General features: G+C 44.9%; 1 protein-coding gene across 2 annotated transcripts in view; it reads right to left on the minus strand.

Annotated features, from left to right (window-relative positions):
* Positions 1-19512, minus strand: part of ZFAT (zinc finger and AT-hook domain containing) — a 72040-nt gene extending 52528 nt beyond the window's left edge. The window contains exons 1-4 of one of the 2 annotated variants that reach the window (XM_033155890.1): positions 19412-19512; positions 13178-13348; positions 6450-6716; positions 2236-2409 (exon numbers count right to left, since the gene is read on the minus strand). In XM_033155890.1, the coding sequence (XP_033011781.1) occupies positions 2236-2409; positions 6450-6716; positions 13178-13348; positions 19412-19430 (631 nt within the window). In that variant the 5' untranslated portion in view covers positions 19431-19512. Of the gene's footprint in view, positions 1-2235; positions 2410-6449; positions 6717-13177; positions 13349-16219; positions 16243-19411 lie in introns of those variants that run through there. The other variant, XM_033155891.1, reaches the window with a different exon arrangement.
* Between the last annotated feature and the right edge of the window lie 910 nt (positions 19513-20422).

Below are 20422 nucleotides of genomic sequence, written 5' to 3' on the forward strand. Positions count from 1 at the left end.
GGATCCATCAGTAATTCTTACGCTGTTTTTCATGCTTTCTACTTGTGAGTTTTTTCTGCTTCCCTCCATGACTGAGCACACGTTGGATGTTGCAGCCGCTCTGCCGGGGTAACAGCAGACCATCTCTGGTCCGGCATAATAGGAACACTGGACTGCTCTGTTAGCGTGCCTGACCTCTTCCGACTAGAAAATTGCAATCAGATTTGATGAAAAGAATTTGGCCCAAGCCTCGTGCCAAAAAGGTGAAGAATGCCTCTCAACCTGATACTAAGCGTCATTGAAAAACAAGCAGATTGAGCAGCTAATATAAAAGTTATGCAAGCATTTCAGGACACCCTTCTCAATACCCCAGAAAAAAGAGACTGCTAATGCTCTGTCTTTCCTCCTACTGTTCTTCCAGGAGGATAGAAAGCTTACATGGCATCTTCTATCAGGATTTTATTACAGAACATCTGAAGAAGAAAGGGGCAATTGTGAAGTGTATTCAGCTCAGATGAAAGGTTGACACCGAGTGTTAAGGCATAACAAAATCCCTGCAGCTTAAATAATGTGAACCTGCATTTCTTTCCAGCTTGCAGATGATCTACTGTAGTCAGAGCGGGCAGAGGGGAATGCACGAGTTTATCTTATATATGCCAGCTGCAAACCTTATGAAATAAATCTCTCTTTTTCTATCTGGTGAAACTCTCCAGGGAAATTTTGCATTATTTAAGTAATGCCTTTATGGGTTTGTGGAAAGAGAAAACGTTACAGTGCCTTAACATCTCTATAGAGCAGGTGTTTTCAACCTTTTTGGGTCCACAGCTCCCTTGACCAACTACATTCTTTCTGCGGCAACCCTGTGGGGCTCAGGAGCCCAGTTATGTCACCCCTTGCCTGCAGAGCCGGCAGCCCCTCACCCCGTTTAAACACCCTCCCTTGTGGAGGGTTCGCTCAGCCTCCTCTCTTCTCCCCTCTGCTTGGGAGTCCTCTGGGCGGCTGCTGCTGCCACCCCTGGTCTCTGAGCTGTCATCCCCGTCCCCATCCCCTGCTGCCTCAAAGAGAGGTGCCTCCTCACACTGCCCCACAGGGAAGCACCCCCTGGCCAGCCCCGGAGGCACCATTCGCCTGGGGAGCTTGTAGCCAGGGCTGCTGCAACAAACACTCTGTGCAAGCCTTTGGGAGGCAGAGATGCAAGAGGGCATCAGAGGAAGGGAGGGAAGGAAAGAGGGACAGAGGCCAGTGTTTCCCGCAGCACCCCTGGCCATCATTCAAGGCACCCCAGGGTGCCACAGCACACTGGTTGAAAACCACTGCAATAGATGCATCAGAGAAATCAATGTGGGTGAGAGAGAAATAGAGAGGCAATAATCTGTGCATGACAAAACCTGCAAAAATCTCCAGCTTCCACTGTTCTGGAACATCTAACATGAGAACAACAGCTTGAAATCCACCGCTGCACAAAACAAGAGGAGGGAAGAACTTGCTTATCTACATCTCAAAAGCCTAATGGTGTCTTGCGTTGCTGGAGAAAAGAGCAGGTGATGTGCTGGCCTTTCTCCCTGCCCCCTTCTACTTCCCCAAAGACTTTTGGTCAAAGTTTAAGACTGTGCTTGATTCAGGATTGAAATGAGATGTCAGCTTGTAAAATCTTTGCAGGCTGCTGAGTTCTGGGGCTACACATGGTGAACAAAAAATGTGTGTGCACTTTTGCGAGTAGACACATTGTGAAAAACTCACACACACAGCTTTGGAGCTCCTTAGAGAAATGGCAGCATGCAATAATAGTACAAATCCTTAAATGAAAGAAAGAAAATGTAAATATTTATGTAAGCTAATAACTTAAGACAAGGGGATGGTCAAATTTCACCACTCGTTAGGAAACATAAAGTATCAATGGGAAACTTGATTTAAATCAATAATTTTAAAAGTTTCCCACCCCCCCGTTGCTGATTGAAATCATGATGTGAATCATCTACTCTGCCATGTCTTCAATATTTCCCCCCCCCCTGCAATCTTGATAACCAAAAGAAAAATGAAATGAAATGAAATTAGAGATTCTCAAGATTCTGAACTGCAATTGCAGCAATGCAGATGCCTGCAATTTAAGAGCTACATGGGGGGGGGGGTGAATCTTTATGATGAGATAAAGGGAATGATGAGGTCTGCTTCAGATTGCAAATGTTTGGAGCTGTTCATTTTATTTTAATGGCTTCCTGAAATAAAAGTTGCTAGGAGTGAACAGTTAACAGTTACCTGGAATTGCTTCGTGGGCTGTCAGAACCACACTTATAATAGGATTCTTAGCTCCCGAGAGCTGGTCTGCGTCCTTTGCTGAAAGGCTCTTCTCGGTTCTCTGAAGCCGTTGCCTCTTGGGCGTTTTTTCTCGCTCGTCTTCCCTCCTGTCAAGGTCAACGTCAGAATCATTACCTAAAGAGCAAACATCAGAAAGAAGGTAAAAGGAGGAAGATGTGGATTCTCATCTTGCGCAGCAAAGTTTCACCCTCAGCGGCTTCCCTGGGTGTTCCACTCTTTCCTTGTAAAAGCAACCAGCCTGCAAAATGTTTGCTACCGTGCCTCGTGCACTTTGACATGGGGGTAAGGGGAGCTCTAAAATGCCAAAATCAGGAAGCAGGAGGGGAACAATTTTGCAGCCTCATAAAGCTTTGCAGTCATAGAATCATAGAGTTGGAAGAGACCACAAGGGCCATCCAGTCCAACCTCCTGCCAAGCAGGAAACACCATCAAAGCATTCCTGACAGATGGCTGTCAAGCCTCTGCTTAAAGACCTCCAAAGAAGGAGACTCCACCACACTCCTTGGCAGCAAATTCCACTGTCGAACAGCTCTTACTGTCAGGCAGCTTGCGATCCAGGAGAGTGGGGGGGCGGGCCCTACAATGCAAGAACTGAACAGGCACGGTGAGGTTGCTTGCAAAGGTGGGAAATGGCATTTGAAACGGGGTTAACATAGGTAACAGTACAGGGAGGAAGTATAACTTCACTACCGCTGGAGAGTGTGAACGATACCATGAGCAGAGACGAGGGTACTGGGTAATCTATACAATGGTCAGATGATAGGGTTGCCATAAAAATAATGATGTTTTTGGCCAAAGTTATTGAGTAACCCTACCAGATGACAGCTGCAGGGGAAGGAGCCCCACAAAAGCCCTGTTGGTGGGTGCCTTACCCAGTTCCTCACAATCTGGACTTTTTGCCTTCTCCTCCTCTGCCTTCCATCTGTATTTACAAGCTATTTGGGGGTGAACGGCAAACCCATTCCGACTTAGAATGACTAAAACAGACGAAGCTGATGGAGTATATGGAGCTCGCAGACCTGACCGCCAGAATCCGAGACCAGAGGGAGGAGAAGGTGTCGCAGGATTGGAAGAAATTTAAGGACTATTTATCTAAATATGTTAAACTGAATGTTTGAATATTTGAGCAGAAATATATAGAAGAATCGGCTTTAGAAGTTTAAGGTTAGATACAATGGTTTAGAAGAAAATTTTGATGTGATAGATTTATCTGTATAAGAAGGTTTTAAGATATAGAATACAAGTTAAGAAGTATAGTGGTTTAAACAAATTTAAAGAGCATTAAGATACTGAGCACAAGTTAATGGGAAAAGAAATGAAGCTACCTAAAGAGCATATATGTTTTTGAAGACAGAGGAGGGACCAGGGGAAGTCCCCCCAAGAAGTAAAAAAAATAAGTTGAGAAACAAAGATAGGTATTTGGTAAGGTTTGTATAAGTTTTCTTTTTTGTATGTTATTGTTATGTTTTATATTGTTGATTGTGTATTATGTTTCTATTGTGTTTATGTATGTTTAATGTTGTTTCTGTTTTGTTTTATGGCAAAATAATAAAAATCTTATAAAAAAAAAAATAGAATGACTAAAACAAATGTGGGGTTTTTTTGGAGGATTTTTTCCCCTCCCCCTTGCAACAGCCTGATTGAGATGAATAGTCTTTACTCTGGCTCTGCATTCCTAAGGAACATTAAGCAATCAGTTTGAACAGCTGGCACTTTGATTTGGCAAACTAATAAACTGACCTCCTGTATCCAGATCTATGCGATTTAAATCCCAGTGTGGCATGCACAAGTAATTTAATGCTATGCTGCATCTGAATTCAGACTCCCATTTATGGGATGTTCACGTCTCTACTGTTGAGGAAGGCGGCTGTCAGTGACATATGAATCAGTATGTTCAACAGCATTTCGAGCTAGACTGTTCAAGCCATCAATATTTTCTGTTCAGCGTCCCTAATTGGTTCCTCCGCTGTGTGCCGTGCATTTGTAATTGGAGGGGGCTCCCTGGTGAATCTGCTGTACATGGTTTGGTCCTTTAATTGGCGCACTTTGAACTTGCTCTTCATTGGAACGCTGGGGTTTTTTTTTTGTTTAAAATCTTTACTACCAGTCCTCTGCAGGACGGTTGCCATTTTCACAATATATATTTTTTAAAAAAAAAATGGAGGGGGAACAATTATTTTTGTAACATTTGAACCAGGTGTGCAATGATGACCAAAGTGGCTTGGTGTTATGTGGGCCATTTGTTCCAATTCCTGGCCAAGTGTGCATAATAACCTGGGCACCCAGGGCTCCGCTGTTTGTTTTAAGCTTCACCCTGGTCAGACAACCAACCATTTTTCAGGCCCTGGAACCAGATAATATGGGTTGCCTTAGATAGGCATCTTCAAGGGGGTTCTCTTCCGCTTCCTGAGCTGGAGAGTACCCTGTTCTGTTGGAATCTGAAGCCCTCTCAGGGAAACTGGCAATGAAAACCAGAGCGTCTTCTGGGTCAGGTCGGGGTGGGGTGAGGCATGGAAAGCCAGAGCTCTTGACAGTTCCCAGTGGGCATTTCTAGCTGACTTTGGGAATATACTCTCTCAACCAAAGGGAGTATCTGAAGCCTTTAAAAGGTTGGCAGGCAGAATGTTAACAATGTAATACAATCAAACCAACATCTCGAGAGCTTGGAAAATGCCCCATGGGCATTGTCCAAAAGATCCAACGCATGGATAGCCAATGGATTGGCCTCCAGGTGTTGATGGACTACAACTCCCATCAGCCAGCATGGCCAGCAGTCAAAGATGATAGGGGTTGTAGTCCAACATCTGGAAGCCAAGCCATTGGCTATCCCAAGCTAGGTCATATTTTATATAAGTATCAAAAAGCAGGCAGTGGGCAGTGGCAAGAATTAATTTCCTGCATGACATGGACTGGTTTATTTTTCTCATCACCTGCAGCCAGAAAAGTTGTTTTCTTCTATAAAAACAGAAACCAATTTCAGCTGGAAAAACCGTGAGTACAGTCTATGTAAGAAACTGTATCAAGCTCACATTTTACAGTTTTAATGAGCTTGTAGGGTCAAGGACAGCGAGTTTCAGTAATGTACATAAAGTTCATGTTTAAAAGCATTTACTAATCCCAATTATGCTAGAATAGTGTAAGAGTACTGCTGAAAATAACATGTGGAGGAGACAAGGGACACATGTCACAAATGAGGCAACCAGACGGCTTCCTTAAGCAATGAAACAAACCAGGAAACAAAGAACGTTACCCCCGCAAAGCTCCTTTCAAGCCCTGCCAGCTTTATTTAGATGCCACAGCACCAGATACTACCCAATGCTACCTATAAATTAATCTCTGCGGAAAGCAACATGGGCAACCAACTTTAGTGGAAAATTTCCACGTGTACTCAAAATTATCTTGCAAGAGCAAAGTCAATGTGGGTGCTTAACTAAAAATGAAACCAGCCCACAGTTGCAAAAAGTTACCTATATAAATGGCGTGATGTACCTACTTTGAACCAAAATCCGCCAGCTGCACTTTGCACATGGCTATCGGCCACTTGCGACAAAGTGAAGATACCCGGGTGCCAGGATGGTGCCTGACCTGGAGGCGCATGCCTGGGTATCCTCGGATCTTGACAGTTTTCACACACTAATACCCCATCCTGTAGAATTCTATCAGTCATATTTTTATCTGCACAATCTGAATGAATTTCAGGAACCAAAAATTTGAAGAATACAACTTTTGAGCCCCAAATGGCGACTGTAACTCTGGTTTAAGGAGCCATATGGTGCCTAGCTTCTATATCTGAGCTTCTAACTCTGCTTTGAACCAAGGATTATGCCCTGCCCAAGTGTTTCAAAGCCATCCATCTAATACAATTTAAGGGTTAACCTTCCAATACCTCCCTACAGTAGTCAAGCTGTGAAGCCATGGGGCCAAACTGTGTAAAACCATGGTTCTCCTGAATTTGCCCAGAAGCCCAATCAATCCTAAATGATCCTTAGCATTCAACAGCAACTTGCCTGGCTGGCAACAGGAGCCACAACGGTAGACTTAGCAAACGAAAACACCAACTTTGTGTATGTTGCTGTCCCCCATGGGCACACGCGTTGTTCTTCTGTGGATCACAGCACATGCCTTCAGAAATGCACAAGAGAAAGCTCACCTACCTGCATCACCTTCCTCCTCCAAATCTTCGGGTTTAACAATAATGCAGATATGCTTCCGTAACTGCCGGGAATTGGAGAATTTCCGGTTGCACTTCCGGCATTCCAGGTTGCCTGGAGGAATTTCCGCCAGCTCCCCTCCTTCCTCCGGTCCCACTGCAGCACCCTCGCTTGGAGCGCAGTTGCTGCTTTCTGCCAGTTCTTCATCAGCGTAAAATTTCTTGGTCGATCCCTTCGGCCTGCCTCTTTTCCTCTTCACTACGAGAAGCTCTGTTGGGAGAAATGTTAAAAAGAAGTCCTAAAGCAGCTGTGTGTGGCTCTTCTGGGACTTAATGAGCACCTACGCTGTTCTCTAAACTGGTAATGGGCAAGTTTGTTCCAAGAATGCCTAACCTCAAGGCTGTTCCTCCATTCAAGTATCCTAAGACCTCCAGATGTTTTTGGCCTACAACTCCCATGAGCCCTAGCTAGCAGGACCAGTGGTCAGGGATGGTGGGAATTGTAGTCTCAAAACATCTGAAGGGCCGAGCTTGAGGATGTCTGTACTACAGGTTTGGTGGTTGGATTGTGGGGTCGGCCAGCCCAAGTCCCAAGATTATACCCTAAAGGGCTGCCATGTGTCCCAAGCACTTGCCAAGATACCAAGTTTCTTCCTTGTGATATTGCATTTATGTGCAAGAGGTGCAGCTTTGCGAAGAGATAGGGGAGCTAAGCACCAAAGAGCCCTGGACTCATAGAATCATAGAATCTTTTGAGTTGGAAGGGACCCAAGGGTCATCAGGAATCTCAGCTAAAGCATCCATGTCAGATGGCCATTCAACCTCTGCTTAAAAATCTCCAAGGAAGGAGAGTCTTCCACCTTCCGAGGGAGTCTGTTCCACTGTCAGACAGCTCTTACTGTCAGAAAGTTCTTCCTGATGTTTAATCGGAATCTCCTTTCTTTTAACTAGAAGCCAATGGCTCGAGTCGTACTCTCCAGAACAGGAGAAAACAAGCTTGTTCCCTCTTCCACGTGACAGACCTTGAGAGAAAAATACTAAGACAAGGACCTCTCTGGAAACTTCCGGTTCTAAAGCTGTGCACATTAAAAACTAAGCATTCGTTTTTAGGTCGGGATTTCTCAAAGCAGTTATTTCTAGGGTCTCATAGTGGGAAGCGAGTCTCCAAAGGGAGGCCTGCGGTCTTCCATTCCACTATCCCAGAAGGTATCTTCCTTGGGCTGAGATCAAGAGGGATGGAGCCTTGCCTTGACTGTCCATGGTGGGCTTATTAGGGAAAATATCCCTCCGACCCCCCCCCCCCCCGAGTTTACTGCTTTTGTTCAGCCCATTTACCTGTCCCCTCATTTTCCATTTGAGGTTTGAAGATCTAGGTTTTTAGGGCGGGGGTGGGGGAACCTTGACAGTCCCGACAGCTGAAATCCTTTCTGGGCACCTCTTGAAGGTCACGTGCCATTGGTCAGCAAGGCCAAAGCCAAAAGTGGGTGAAACAACACATGTACAATCTCCCTGTGTACTTGTTTCTACACATATATCTCCGCCGCCGTCCCCCACTTCTCTCTCTTCTCCATCCAGCCAAGGGGCATTAGCAGTTCACAGGCACATTCCAGCCACATTTGGGGGGGGGGACAGACCATTGGGGAGTTGGCCTGGGGACAGTTCCAAGGTCCAAGCAGAAAGGTCTGTAGGGCCACATTGGACCCCAGGGCCTCAGCCTCCCCACCCCTGGGTATAGGAAAAGAGCAAGAACTGCCCTCATCTAATCTAATCTGAAACCTGTCTGCTGGGGAGAACTGGCTCTTTTGTCATCTAGACTTGGGGGGGGGCAGCAAATGCCACTCAAAGCAATGCGTAAGTGGAGAAAACACATTCTGCCTGGACTAATATCCAGAGAGATGACATTTCAAAAAGAAATTGAGAAATAAACTACCTCGAGAGAAAAATCTTTATACTGTTCTTTCTCCAATGCACATTTTTCATCCAAGTGCCATCCAATAATTATGTAATTGTGTAAATTCTTTAACAGGCATGCATTGGGAAGAGGGGGGGAAGAGGATTAAATGCTGTCGCTGCAGCATAAGAGCAAAACCGTGGCTACCGTGCGGGGGGGGGGGGACCCCTACATTTTCATTATTTCCTTGAGATGTGCCTAACATGTGCTTGGATTTTTAGAGCACTGAGCTTCATTCATTATTTGGTATAGAGTCCGAATACATAGGGGAAAGTGTCGGGGGGGGGGGGGGATGGACCTACCGCTATTCACACATACACAAAGGGAAAAGCAAAGTTGCCATTTTAAAAAAGTAAAAAACAACAACAACACAAAATCACTTTTATCAGATGGTGGTCGTAGGTGTAACATTTAGCTAGCTGATTTGCATCTAGGAATAGATTGGCAAGCCTGCTGATTTTATCTCCGCAGAAACGTTGATAGTTTTGAGCGCTTCAAAAACAATAACTAATGAATGGCGGTTGCGCAAAGTCTTGATACCCCGAGCAGCAGGACTTCACAAAACACACAGACAGATCTGAAGATTATTTCCCCGCCATGGGTGGGGAGATAGCTCAAGACGACATATTAAAATTCCATAGCAAAAACTACACATGCTCTTTTCCTTCCATCATATAAGAAATTATACACTATGGAAGCAAGTTGGCATCACCGCTTGAAGGTAAGATTTTCAAGCAGTAAATGACTGGCCCATCACACAATGGCTTTTGCCATACAGGGAGATCACAACTCAAGTGAAATAATCCAAGACATTGGGGGGCGGGGCACTCAACCTCCACATGTTGGATGTTCACTGGAGATCAGAACAGAGCCTACATGTCTCGTAATCCCCAAATGAATGTGTGGGGGGTCAAAAGATGGACACCACTCCCTTTAAAAAAGAATGCCCGAAAAGGGTAACAAAATTAGAAATACTATTGTGCATACTAACATAACCATATCTGCAATTACCACATATGCAAACAAATAGCCAGTTAATTCAATGAGCAACAGAACTGAATTTGGTCTATACATCAAGCCCTAGATATGTGCTGGAAGGTATTTCTAATTTTTTATTATTATTATTATATTTATACCCCGCCCATCTGGCTGGGTTTCCCCAGCCACTATGGGCGGCTTCCAACAAAATATTAAAATGCAATAATATATTAAACATTAAAAGCTTCCCTAAACAGGGCTGCCTTCAGATGTCTTCTAAAAGTTTGGTAGTTGTTTTTCTCTTTGACATCTGGTGGGAGGGCGTTCCACAGGGCGGGTGCCACTACTAAGAAGGCCCTCTGCCTGGTTCCCTGTAATTTGGCTTCTCGTAGTGAGGGAACGGCCAGAAGGCCCTCGGAGCTGGACCTCAGTGTCCGGGCAGAACGATGGGGGTGGAGACGCTCCTTCAGGTATACTGGACCGAGGCCCTTTAGGGCTTTAAAGGTCAGCACCAACACTTTTAATTTGATTTATTATAGCCATCCTGGTTGACATATAAACAAGACAATATTAAAAAATGCAATATAAAATAATTAAAGGCCTATATCAATTGTTAGTCACATCAAGAGTCCAACCACTAAAATAACAGAAATTAAACTACTTAAATGGGTTGGCTCCAAGTCTGAGTAACATTGGATATCACCCAAAATCAACAATAAGCAATAACAGATGCTTCTTCCAGTACATTGACCCCTGAGCCTTGTTATCATTTATACAATAATGCAGGTGTGTAAAAACCAAAAAAACAACAACCCAGATTGTCTGTGCCAAGAAAGAACTGCCTCTGGACGACTGAGCAGAACAGCTTTGCAAATGTGGGTCCTTCCCGCTTTTTCTAGGCCACAGATGGCTTAGCTGGTAACTTTTGTAAAATCCAGTTTCCAAACTGGGCTTAGAAAGCCTTCATGATGACTTCAAGCCTGAAATCCTTTATCATCAGGGGCAATGTTGTTCTTAAAAATGAAGAGAAGTTGAAATTGTCACTCTATTTAGTTGGTGGAGTTGACGTCGTCATCAGCAAAGTTGTTGTTTTTTTGTTTTTGCTTAATAGCACCAGTGTTAATTTTCCATTATAAATTATGAATAGTCCTTGTTCTGCCTTTGCATAAAAAGAGAGCTATTATCTGAAATTAATCATGGGGAGAGATTTTTTTTTCTTTTGGCAAATAACAATATAACATCCAGGCAATCAGCTCGTCAAATGACTGAAGAGTTTTATTTTTATTTTGTTGCACTGGTGACTTTCCAAAAAAAAAAAAGCCTGAATTTTCCTTCTCATTGGTTGTTAGGCACAAAGTACAGCTTTCAAAAAGATGTGTCGGTCATCAAGTAAATGAGCCACGGCCACAACTCCTGCCGCTTGAATGTGAAAGCTACCATCACAAAGAAAGCCTCCACGTTGCTGCCGTTTATTTCTAGTGGTGACGTTCACAGGAGGCATCATGCCACATTGTGAGCCGTGCTAGATGTTACAGCTGCAGTGCTGTCTCCTTGCCAGATGGGAGTTTGGTTTATCCCCTGTAATGGCCGCCAAGCAGCAGATATAATGGCACCCACATTACGGGGGCTGAAGTCTGTGTGGAGACACCGACTTCTCATCTGGACACACCCAAACAATTCAAGACCTGCAGAAGGTAGCCTCCCATTACTGCTCTTGATTCGCTTGGCATTCAGCAATCCAGCTACTACTATGACTGGCCAGCAGGCAGGCAGGCTCATGTGTGACACTCAACCATGGAGTGCAAACGCAGTGATGGCCAAACTTGGCCCTCCAGCTGTTTTTGGACTAGAACTCCCATCATCCCTAGCTAACAGGACCATTGGTCAGGGATGATGATGATGTTGTTGTTCAGTCGTGTCCGACTCTTCGTGACCACATGGACCAGAGCACGCCAGGCACCCCTATCCTCCACTGCCTCCCGCAGTTTGGCCAAACTCATGCCAGTCGCTTCGAGAACACTGTCCAACCATCTCATCCTCTGTCGTCCCCTTCTCCTTGTGCCCTCCATCTTTCCCAACATCAGGGTCTTTTCCAGGGAGTCTTCTCTTCTCATGAGGTGGCCAAAGTATTGGAGCCTCAACTTCAGGATCTGCCCTTCCAGTGAGCACTCAGGGCTGATTTCCTTAAGAATGGATAGGTTTGATCTTCTTGCAGTCCATGGGACTCTCAAGAGTCTCCTCCAGCACCATAATTCAAAAGCATCAATTCTTCGGCGATCAGCCTTCTTTATGGTCCAGCTCTCACTTCCATACATTAAGATGGGAAAACCATAGCTTTAACTATACGGACCTTTGTCGGCAAGGTGATGTCTCTGTTTTTTAAGATGCTGTCTAGGTTTGTCATTGCTTTTCTCCCAAGAAGCAGGAGTCTTCTAATTTCGTGACTAACACCATGCAGTGATCATGGAGCCCAAGAAAGTGAAATCTCTCACTGCCTCCATTTCTTCCCCTTCTATTTGCCAGGAGGTGATGGGACCAGGGGCCATGATCTTAGTTTTTTTGATGTTGAGCTTCAGACCATATTTTGCGTTCTTCTCTTTCACCCTCATTAAAAGGTTCTTTAATTCCTCCTCATCATGATGATGATGATGATAACAATAATTTATTATTTATACCCCGCCCATCTGGCTGGGTTTCCCCAGCCACTCTGGGGGGCTTCCAACAGAATATTAAATGCAATAATATATTAAATATTAAAAGCTTCCCTAAACAGGGCTGCCTTCAGATGTCTTCTAAACGTCTGGTAGTTGTTTTTCTCCTTGACATCTGGTGGGAGGGCGTTCCACAGGCGGGTGCCACTACTGAGAAGGCCCTCTGCCTGGTTCCCTGTAATTTGGCTTCTCGTAGTGAGGGAACCGCCAGAAGGCCTTCGGCACTGGGCTTCAGTGTCCGGGCAGAACGATGGGGGTGGAGACGCTCCTTCAGGTATTGTTGTTCCAACAAAGCTGGAGGGCCAAGTTTGGCCATCAATGAGTTAGAGCATCCTCTGGAAAGATGCCCAAATCCCAGCATCTGGCCTCCCAACCACCTGATCTCTTCGTGGTTGTGATGCCATGATTGCTGCAGGCTGTATGGGAGGATGATTCAGCCGCAACTGTGAAGGGAACAAGGAGAGGTGATCAGGTGGCAGAGAGCTTGTAGTCCCCAGCAAGGAGTGTGGCACCTGCAGCATCATCCCGAATGACATTTTCTGTGGCTGGGACACCAAGGAAGGGAAAAGAAGAGGTAGCAGGAAAAGGAAAGTCTTGGGGTGGGGAGAGAAAGCAGGATAACGGGGTGTTGGGGGATTGTGGGATGAATGCGAATGAAAGGTAATGGATTGGGTGCATGCTTGTTCGTGAACAGGGGTGCAAAAGAGTTAGTGCAGCTGTTTGGGGTTTCATGCACATACACACACAAAGCTGAGTCTGTAAAGTTCCTTAATTAAGGCTTCTTTTCTTTTAGAAAAGGAAGGGGGATAGCTCAACATAAGAAGTTGCAAACATTAAGCAAATATTATAATTCATGAAACAAACAAATCCTTTGGCAGACTCATGAAACCATCAAAGCTTTCCATGCCTTATGCAGAGACATTTAATCACTGCAGTTGGAAGCGTTCATGAATTAGGCAAAAGACTTTCCTGCTGTCATGAATTAAGCAGAGGATCTGGTCGTTTCTGAGGCTGAAGCAATTTTATAAATTTAACATAACACAAAGAACAGCGGTAATAATTATTTGCATCCTTGCCAACTTCTGGCGGTACCTTCTCCATTTTTATTTAGATTTGCCGGCGTCGTAAGAGGTCTGAGAGGAATAACGATGTCATCCACCTTTATCCCTTCTTCGGAATGCTTCTCGGAGACATGAGACAGCAGTTGTGACTGGTTCGGGGAAAATAAGTTACAGAGCTTGCACATAAAGATGGATCTGTTTCCTGGAAAATATAACATAAATTAAGTGGGTTATTAACTTCTTTTTCCATTTTAACAGTTAATCTGAAAAAGGAAACCCATGAAATTATTCAAGTCAAGATCTCTTCTGTTGTTAATTTGGTTTGATTGTTGCTATCCCCCACCCCACCCCCAAAGAAGTGTTGGGAAAACACTCTGGGGAGGCGGTGAACTCCCCAAGACTCCTGAGCGTCCTCCTGGTAACCCTCTCTGAATGGAACATCCCTTCAGTCCAGAGCACCAGTAATCTGTGACCCTTTCCTTATGAAAAGAGCACACAGGTCTTCTAGCATCACGCTGCAAGAAGAAAGACTCATCTGTAGCTCTAAACTACTTTATTTACAGTCTATATACAGAGACTCCATAATCACGTCTGTGTTCTCCGAACAAGAGTACAAACTGCGACACGACAGAAGTGAAACTAAAACATACAATAACAACACTTCGACGGAAGAGATAAGACAGACTTCTGTTCCCACACTCTCTCAGGCACTCATGTGATTTACACTAATCACAACAGTCCTGCTGAAGCAGCAGAGGATATATAAAAATCCTAACAAAAAGTACAAGCCCAAAGTTTTTCACTGTCACTCTGCTTGCACTCAAAGTTCCCTAACAGTGGGACTTGGAGGCATGCAGGGTGCCCTGGAGAGCAGCCTATTGCCAATAGAAAGGAATAAAAAGGAACAGTATCTAGATTAACCATTGGCACATGGTGCACCTTGCTGGAGTGTGCATTTGTACCCTTCCTGTAGGTTAGCAGCACCTCCCAGAGCAGTTGAAATTCAGTATTTCACTACACCATGCACAATTCACATTATGCTATGCCCACGGAACACATAAAAGTTGGTTGCCTCATGCTATTGGATCATGAGCGTCGTCTACGCTCTTTTGGCTCTTATTTCTCTATGATGGCAAGGGAAAGAATATGCTTTCTGGATCGGCCTTACTGTTAGGCAGTGTGTGGCACGTGCCTCAAGTGGCTGAATTTGGGCAACAAGAAAAACAAGCAGTTAGTTAGTTAGTTAGTTCGCTACCCGATTATGACTGCCCACTTGCACTACAGATTTCTCCCTGTGCAATGGGACTTTCCTTCTTCCTGTAGCTCCATCCACACCCAAAATCTGCTCCAGAAAGAACCGCCCCCCCAACACCGTAGAACAGATTTTAGGAGCATGTGAGGGACTGCAGCCAGGAAAGACGGAGGCGCTGCTGCACAAGAACAAACCTTGATCACACAACACTGGATGTCACCCTTCATTATTATTGTATTTTTACTGCCAGGGTGATATGATTGTGGAATCATCTGCTTGGGTAGCAAAATAGCTCTGCTGGCCTTGGGATACTGCAGCGTTGACTTGGTGGAGTCAACCGCTTTCTGTTCTACCTCAAGGAACAAAATACAAGTTTTACTTTCCACACTTGGTATGCTGTACTCACATATTCTACAATCAGGCATCCTTAAAATTAAACCATAAACAAAAGAACATGTGGCCTTCCAGATATTAATTTATTTATTTATTATGCCGCCGATCTGACGGGGTTGCCCCAGCCACTCTGGCAGGCTTCCAACAAATTATAAAACCACAGTAAAACACCAAACATTAAAAACTTCCCTGTACAGGGCTGCCTTCAGATGTCTTTGGGAAGTCATATAATTGTTTATCTCTCTGACATCTAAGAGGAGGGCATTCTACAGCTCAGGCGCCACTACCAAGGAGACCCTGTGCCTGGTTCCCTGTAACTTTACTTCTTGCAATGAGAGAAACACCAGCAGGCACTCAGAGTTGGACCTCAGTGTCCAGGTTGGATAATTGGAGTGGAGATCCTCCTTCAGGTATACAGGGCCGAAGCCATTAAACTCCATCAATCCTGATCCTTGGACCATGCTGGGGTTTATCTGTGGGGGCAAGTGATCCTCATGCATGCTTTGAAGGATTTTATTCTATTCTGTTTATTCTCAAGATAGTCTTTTTTGCAGAAGATGATGAAGAAGAAAGCTTGCAGATCTGAGCTACCTAGCTCAGATTTAGCAACACTTATCTTACAAGTGCCAAGAAGTTGGGTGCTATAATGTACTGTGGTTTAGTTGAGTGAACTTCACGCCTGCAAACCGATTCCCTGCCCGTAAAGTCAGAATGATAATGAACAGCTTCTCATATTGGTTGAATGGAACTGCAGAGGGAAATCACACAGCACACTGTATAAATAATTACTAATAATAATAAGGCTGCCGCCGATCCCTGTAGCAGCTGAACAAATATGCAACGGGTAATTGATAAATCAGTTGATAATTAGGCCGGGAATCAACAGGACAATAACAGAAACAGCCACTTAAGGGCAAAGAATCAAATAAACAATATTCCAAATTAAGCATGAATGGAATTGATGAGGAGGCAGTGGGTAATTAACTAGGAGGGGAAGTCAACAGAGCAATTAATTAGACAATGAATAAAATATGCAGAGAATCAAAGAAGCTGTTAATCGGCTAAGTATGCAGGTACACCATGAGCAGAACAACGGTGGAATTATTCAGCTTGCTGCACACAAACTTCTCCTACCAACCTAAATCCTAATTCATTTCAGGACCAGTTTATTTGACACAAAAGCATTGCGAAAATAAAAAAATAATCAATTGTTGTCACTATATCAGTCAAACTGCACCCTCCTAGGGCTGCAATTCTAAACATTCTTAGTAAGGAGTAAGCACCACTGGATGCAGTGAGACTTCCTTCTGAGTAAACATGTAGAATCTCACTGTTAAGTTTCCTTACAATGCCCTGTTCTTCTTGCAAGTGCTGCATTCCACAGCAGGAGGAAATAGACTGGGCTCCTGGCTTCACACAAAGCTGTACCTCGGTTCTCAAACTGTGGGGCAAAACCTCAGAGACTCCCTCTGCTACACCAAGCAACACTCTGCCATCAGGGATCAGAACAATGCTTAAGAGTGGTTGGCATGAAGACAGCACCTCATCCTCTCCTTCTTCTAGGACCAAAACAGGGTGCCCTCCTTCTGCCTGGATGTATGATTCCTGTTTGGTTTCGGTTGCATTGTTGTGACCCACCCTCAGACCTAAGGATAATTAGAAGCATCACTAATAATAGATGGAGCCACACTTTCAGCCTTCTGTCCATCGGACTCTCCAGACCAGGCATAGGCAAACTCGGCCCTCCAGATGTTTTTGGCCTACAACTCCCATGATCCCTAGCTAGCAGGACCAATGATGGGGATTGCAGTCCCAAAACATCTGGAGGGCCGAGTTTGCATATGCCTGCTTCAGACAATGGCAGAGCTAACTCCCTTGCCCCTGCCACCAGCCCCAGCCCCCCCCCATTGGTAAGGCAGCTGAGGACAAAGCAAAAGGCCTTTCCTTGAGGCTACTCACCTGGCACCTAGTTTAGAGAGCGGCTATTTGCACAGGCGTTGAACGAGAAATTGATTTCCGCTGCTGCAGCTAAGATTTTATGGTTATTTTATAGCCGCTTTGTTATTTCTTAACTCTTTTATTGATAGCTTTCAATTGCTTTTATTTATTTCTGCTGTTTTAAATACTGGGTGCCGCTGTGATGTTATTTGGAGGGGGGAGAGTGCCAAGAGCAATAAGAAGCATTGTGCCGGTGCAGTTAACTATTCAAAGAAACCAAAGCAGCGCAGGCCTAATGATCCCAAAAACTCTTCCCAGTAAGTCTTGCCCCAATGAGGCAGTTGCAAGGACTGAAGGCCCCCGCCTTCCCACCCCTCTTTTAAGGCTGCTCTGCTCTGCTCTTTCCATTTCTCTCTCCTCTGGCTGATAAAGGTTCCCTACACCTGCAACATCTGAAACAGGGAGTATTTTATACTCAAGGATACACCCCCTGTGATGAAGAGCCTTGTACTTCATTGGCCATGAAAAACTGCTGAAGAAAACGTCAAAAATCTCAAAAAGGCACGCACCTTTCGTTTTGGACATAATGCGGATTTTACTTAACTGCAATTAATTAATCGCCTGCCTTTTATCCAATCAAGCAGCAAAAAATTATTTAATCGGCCGGCAACCCTGATTATTAAGCCAACAGCTAGCAAGTTAAGCCTGGCATCCAGCTACCGAGTTTGAAAGAGCCTCGTTCTGCGTGCAAACAGCAACCTCTAGCAGCCGCTTGCAGCAGCTGCAACGCAGAGCTCAAGACCAGAGGCACGCTTGCAAATGTTACTCCAAGGAGGGCTGATCCAAATTGGGGGGGGGAGAGAAGGAAGGGGGGCAGAAATATTTTCAGCACCACTGACAAAACATCTCCTTCAGAAGTCTTTCGTCATTTTTTTTTTCATGAGGAGGTGGAACAAAAAGAGGACAATTCAAAAAAAAAAGAACTTGCAGCAACAGTTTATTGGTAGTTACAAAAGTCATCCCCAAAGCACATAAGGCAACAGGCTAGGATCGGGTGCTGGAAATGGCAGCAAACCCAGGAGATCGAACAGGAAAATGCTATAGCAGAAATGCAAGGAGAACAGAGGCATCATGAACATAAGTTCTATTGGAACTGTTCCACATACATAGGAATGGCAATTTGCAATTTCTAGACTTCTAAAGCTCGAGGTGCCAAGTACTCAAAAGGGTGCCTAGTAGGTCTTCCTGATTTGAAGCCTTGCATGTCTTTACCACATGCACTGAAGGCTTATGGAAAGAAAGCCATGGACAGACAGAATCATAGAATTTTAGAGTTGGAAGGGACCACAAAGGCCATCTAGCTCAACCCCCTGCAATGCAGAAATATTTTGCTCAACTTGGGGCTCAAACCCATGACTCCAAGATTAAGAGTTTCATGTTCTACCAACAGAGCTACCCCACAGTTACTCAGAAGAATGCCCCACTTACTAATCCTGTACTTACTCCCAGGTAAGCGTGTGTAGGACTGCATCTTAAATGGAATCTGACTATTTGCCTGTGCAAGAACTCATTTTAGTAGAGATATACTATCTAGGAATCCAGATAATTTTGAGAATAACCCCCAGTGTGACAACTCAGAAGTTAGGCACTGGCTTAGAAAAAAAAGGTTTAGATCCCTGTTATACGTAACGATCCACAACAAATCAACTTCAACGGCAAAAGCTGGCTAAAGCTTTTTCAAAATGCGAGGACATGAAGCATGAAACTCCTGAGTAAGCAGATGCATTGTTTTATACATTCTGGATGCCCCATGATTATTCTACGTTATAAATTCAGCACTGCTAGTTTTTGCTTTTGCTTTCCAATGTGTTTCTTATCAATAAAAAAAATAAGGTGGGGTGCGAGCAAATTTTTATTCTGAAAATGTGGCCCATAGGGCATAGAACTACTGGTCTAGGAAAAGTGGAAATGAGCTTCTTTTCTTTATCTCCCCCTTTGAACTTGTGGGGCATTTAAAAGCAGGATGGGCAGCTTTGGTTAAGGTTTTCAATGGGACAGTTTGGGGCAGATAAAAAGCAGCGCTTCCTTCACTCGGTGCCAGTTAGGATTCTCTGATCCATTAACGAGGTTTCCCGTTCCAAGGCCTCGGCGGCTGGATAGCTCAATAGGTAGAGCACGAGACTCTCAAACCCCAAGGGTCGTGGGTTCGAGACCCATGCCTGGGCGGAATATAGGTGGGCCCGGCTAGATGACCCTCTGGATTCCTACGGCGAAAAATAAAATAGAAATACTTTATTGTCACTGTACCACATGTTTACAGTGAGATTAAGGGGTTGTGGCGCTTCCACTGTGAGAGGAGGATATCGGGCAGCTTCGCTCTCCTCGCGTCCTTAACAAAAAAGTCGCTTTCTCCGCCCTGAGGAAACACAGCCAACCAGGCGAGTTTGCGCACCGAGATGACAAGCCAGCCGCGCGCGCAAGCGCAAACGCCCACTTCCGGTCCCGACGCGGCCGACGCCATGCCCGCCCACTAACTAAACCGGAAGTGCCGGTGACGACGCCACCCGCTCGGGACTCTCGCGCCACGTCCCGTCAGGCCCCGCGCGGGGGCGGAATCCCTCCGCCGCCTAGACGAGATTTCCATATACATTATAAAGGGCCCCCCTCGGCGCCCGCACTCACCTGCCGACGGAGCCTCCATGGCCGGATATGAGGGTGAGGGGTGGTAATAAAAACTGTAGAATTAAAAAAAATAAAAGGAAGAACTAGCACTTTCGTCCCCTCAGGAGAATCGCCGCTGCCATATCCTTTCAAATTCGTCTGATACCGAGGGGCGCTAACATTTTGTTAATAAATAAATAAATACGTATCTATGCATTTTGAAGCTGTTATTATTATTATTAAAACGGCGGCGCGCAGGCCCCGGCAAGGAAAAGGTTATGGCGAATCTGCCGCGTCCGACATGGCGGCTTCCTTCGTCTTCCTCGAGTGACGTAGCGGGAGGCGCGCGGGCGGGGTGTGTGTGAAACGCTCCCCCGTTGGGCAGGTCCGGGCACGCGCCCGGGCGGGCCTGAGCAGCCGTTGGACGGCGCGCGCGAGCTCCCCCTCCTCTTATTGGACTGCCCCAGCCCCTCCCACCCTGCTTAAGGCGCATGCGTTGCTCCTGGCCTGCGACCTTTTTATTAGTAAGAGTCCTACGTTCCTGGCCGTTGTAGTAGACGTCGGTCTTGCTGTACCAGATCTAAATCTATTGTATACGTTAGTCTACATGCTGCCACAGCCAGCTGTTTTCTCCATAATTTTTATTAAATTTTCTGTTTTACAATTAAAAATACTCATTTCAAGAACCTTAAAATATCAATGACTTCCTTTCTTCTCTTTCCATGGTTGATTTTGATTATAAATCCCTGCATATTTTACAAAATCTTAACCATTCGGTATTCCATTACTGCATCCATCAAAACTTAATTACACTGTTGGAATTTATCTTAAAACTGCCAGTGTTTTCAGATGTACACAATTCCCCCCCCATATATTCAATAAACGTTTTCCAATCTTTAAACATACGTTCTTCTTGTTCTCTTATTCTATATGTTTAATCTGCAACTAAAGAAGAACAGCAATTTAAGATGACGGAATATGCGCAGCTTGCAGACTTAACATACAGAATAAGGGCAGCTGATTTCTCTTAAG

This window comes from Lacerta agilis, chromosome 7 (assembly GCF_009819535.1).
Source record: "Lacerta agilis isolate rLacAgi1 chromosome 7, rLacAgi1.pri, whole genome shotgun sequence".
Lineage (NCBI taxonomy): Eukaryota > Metazoa > Chordata > Lepidosauria > Squamata > Lacertidae > Lacerta > Lacerta agilis.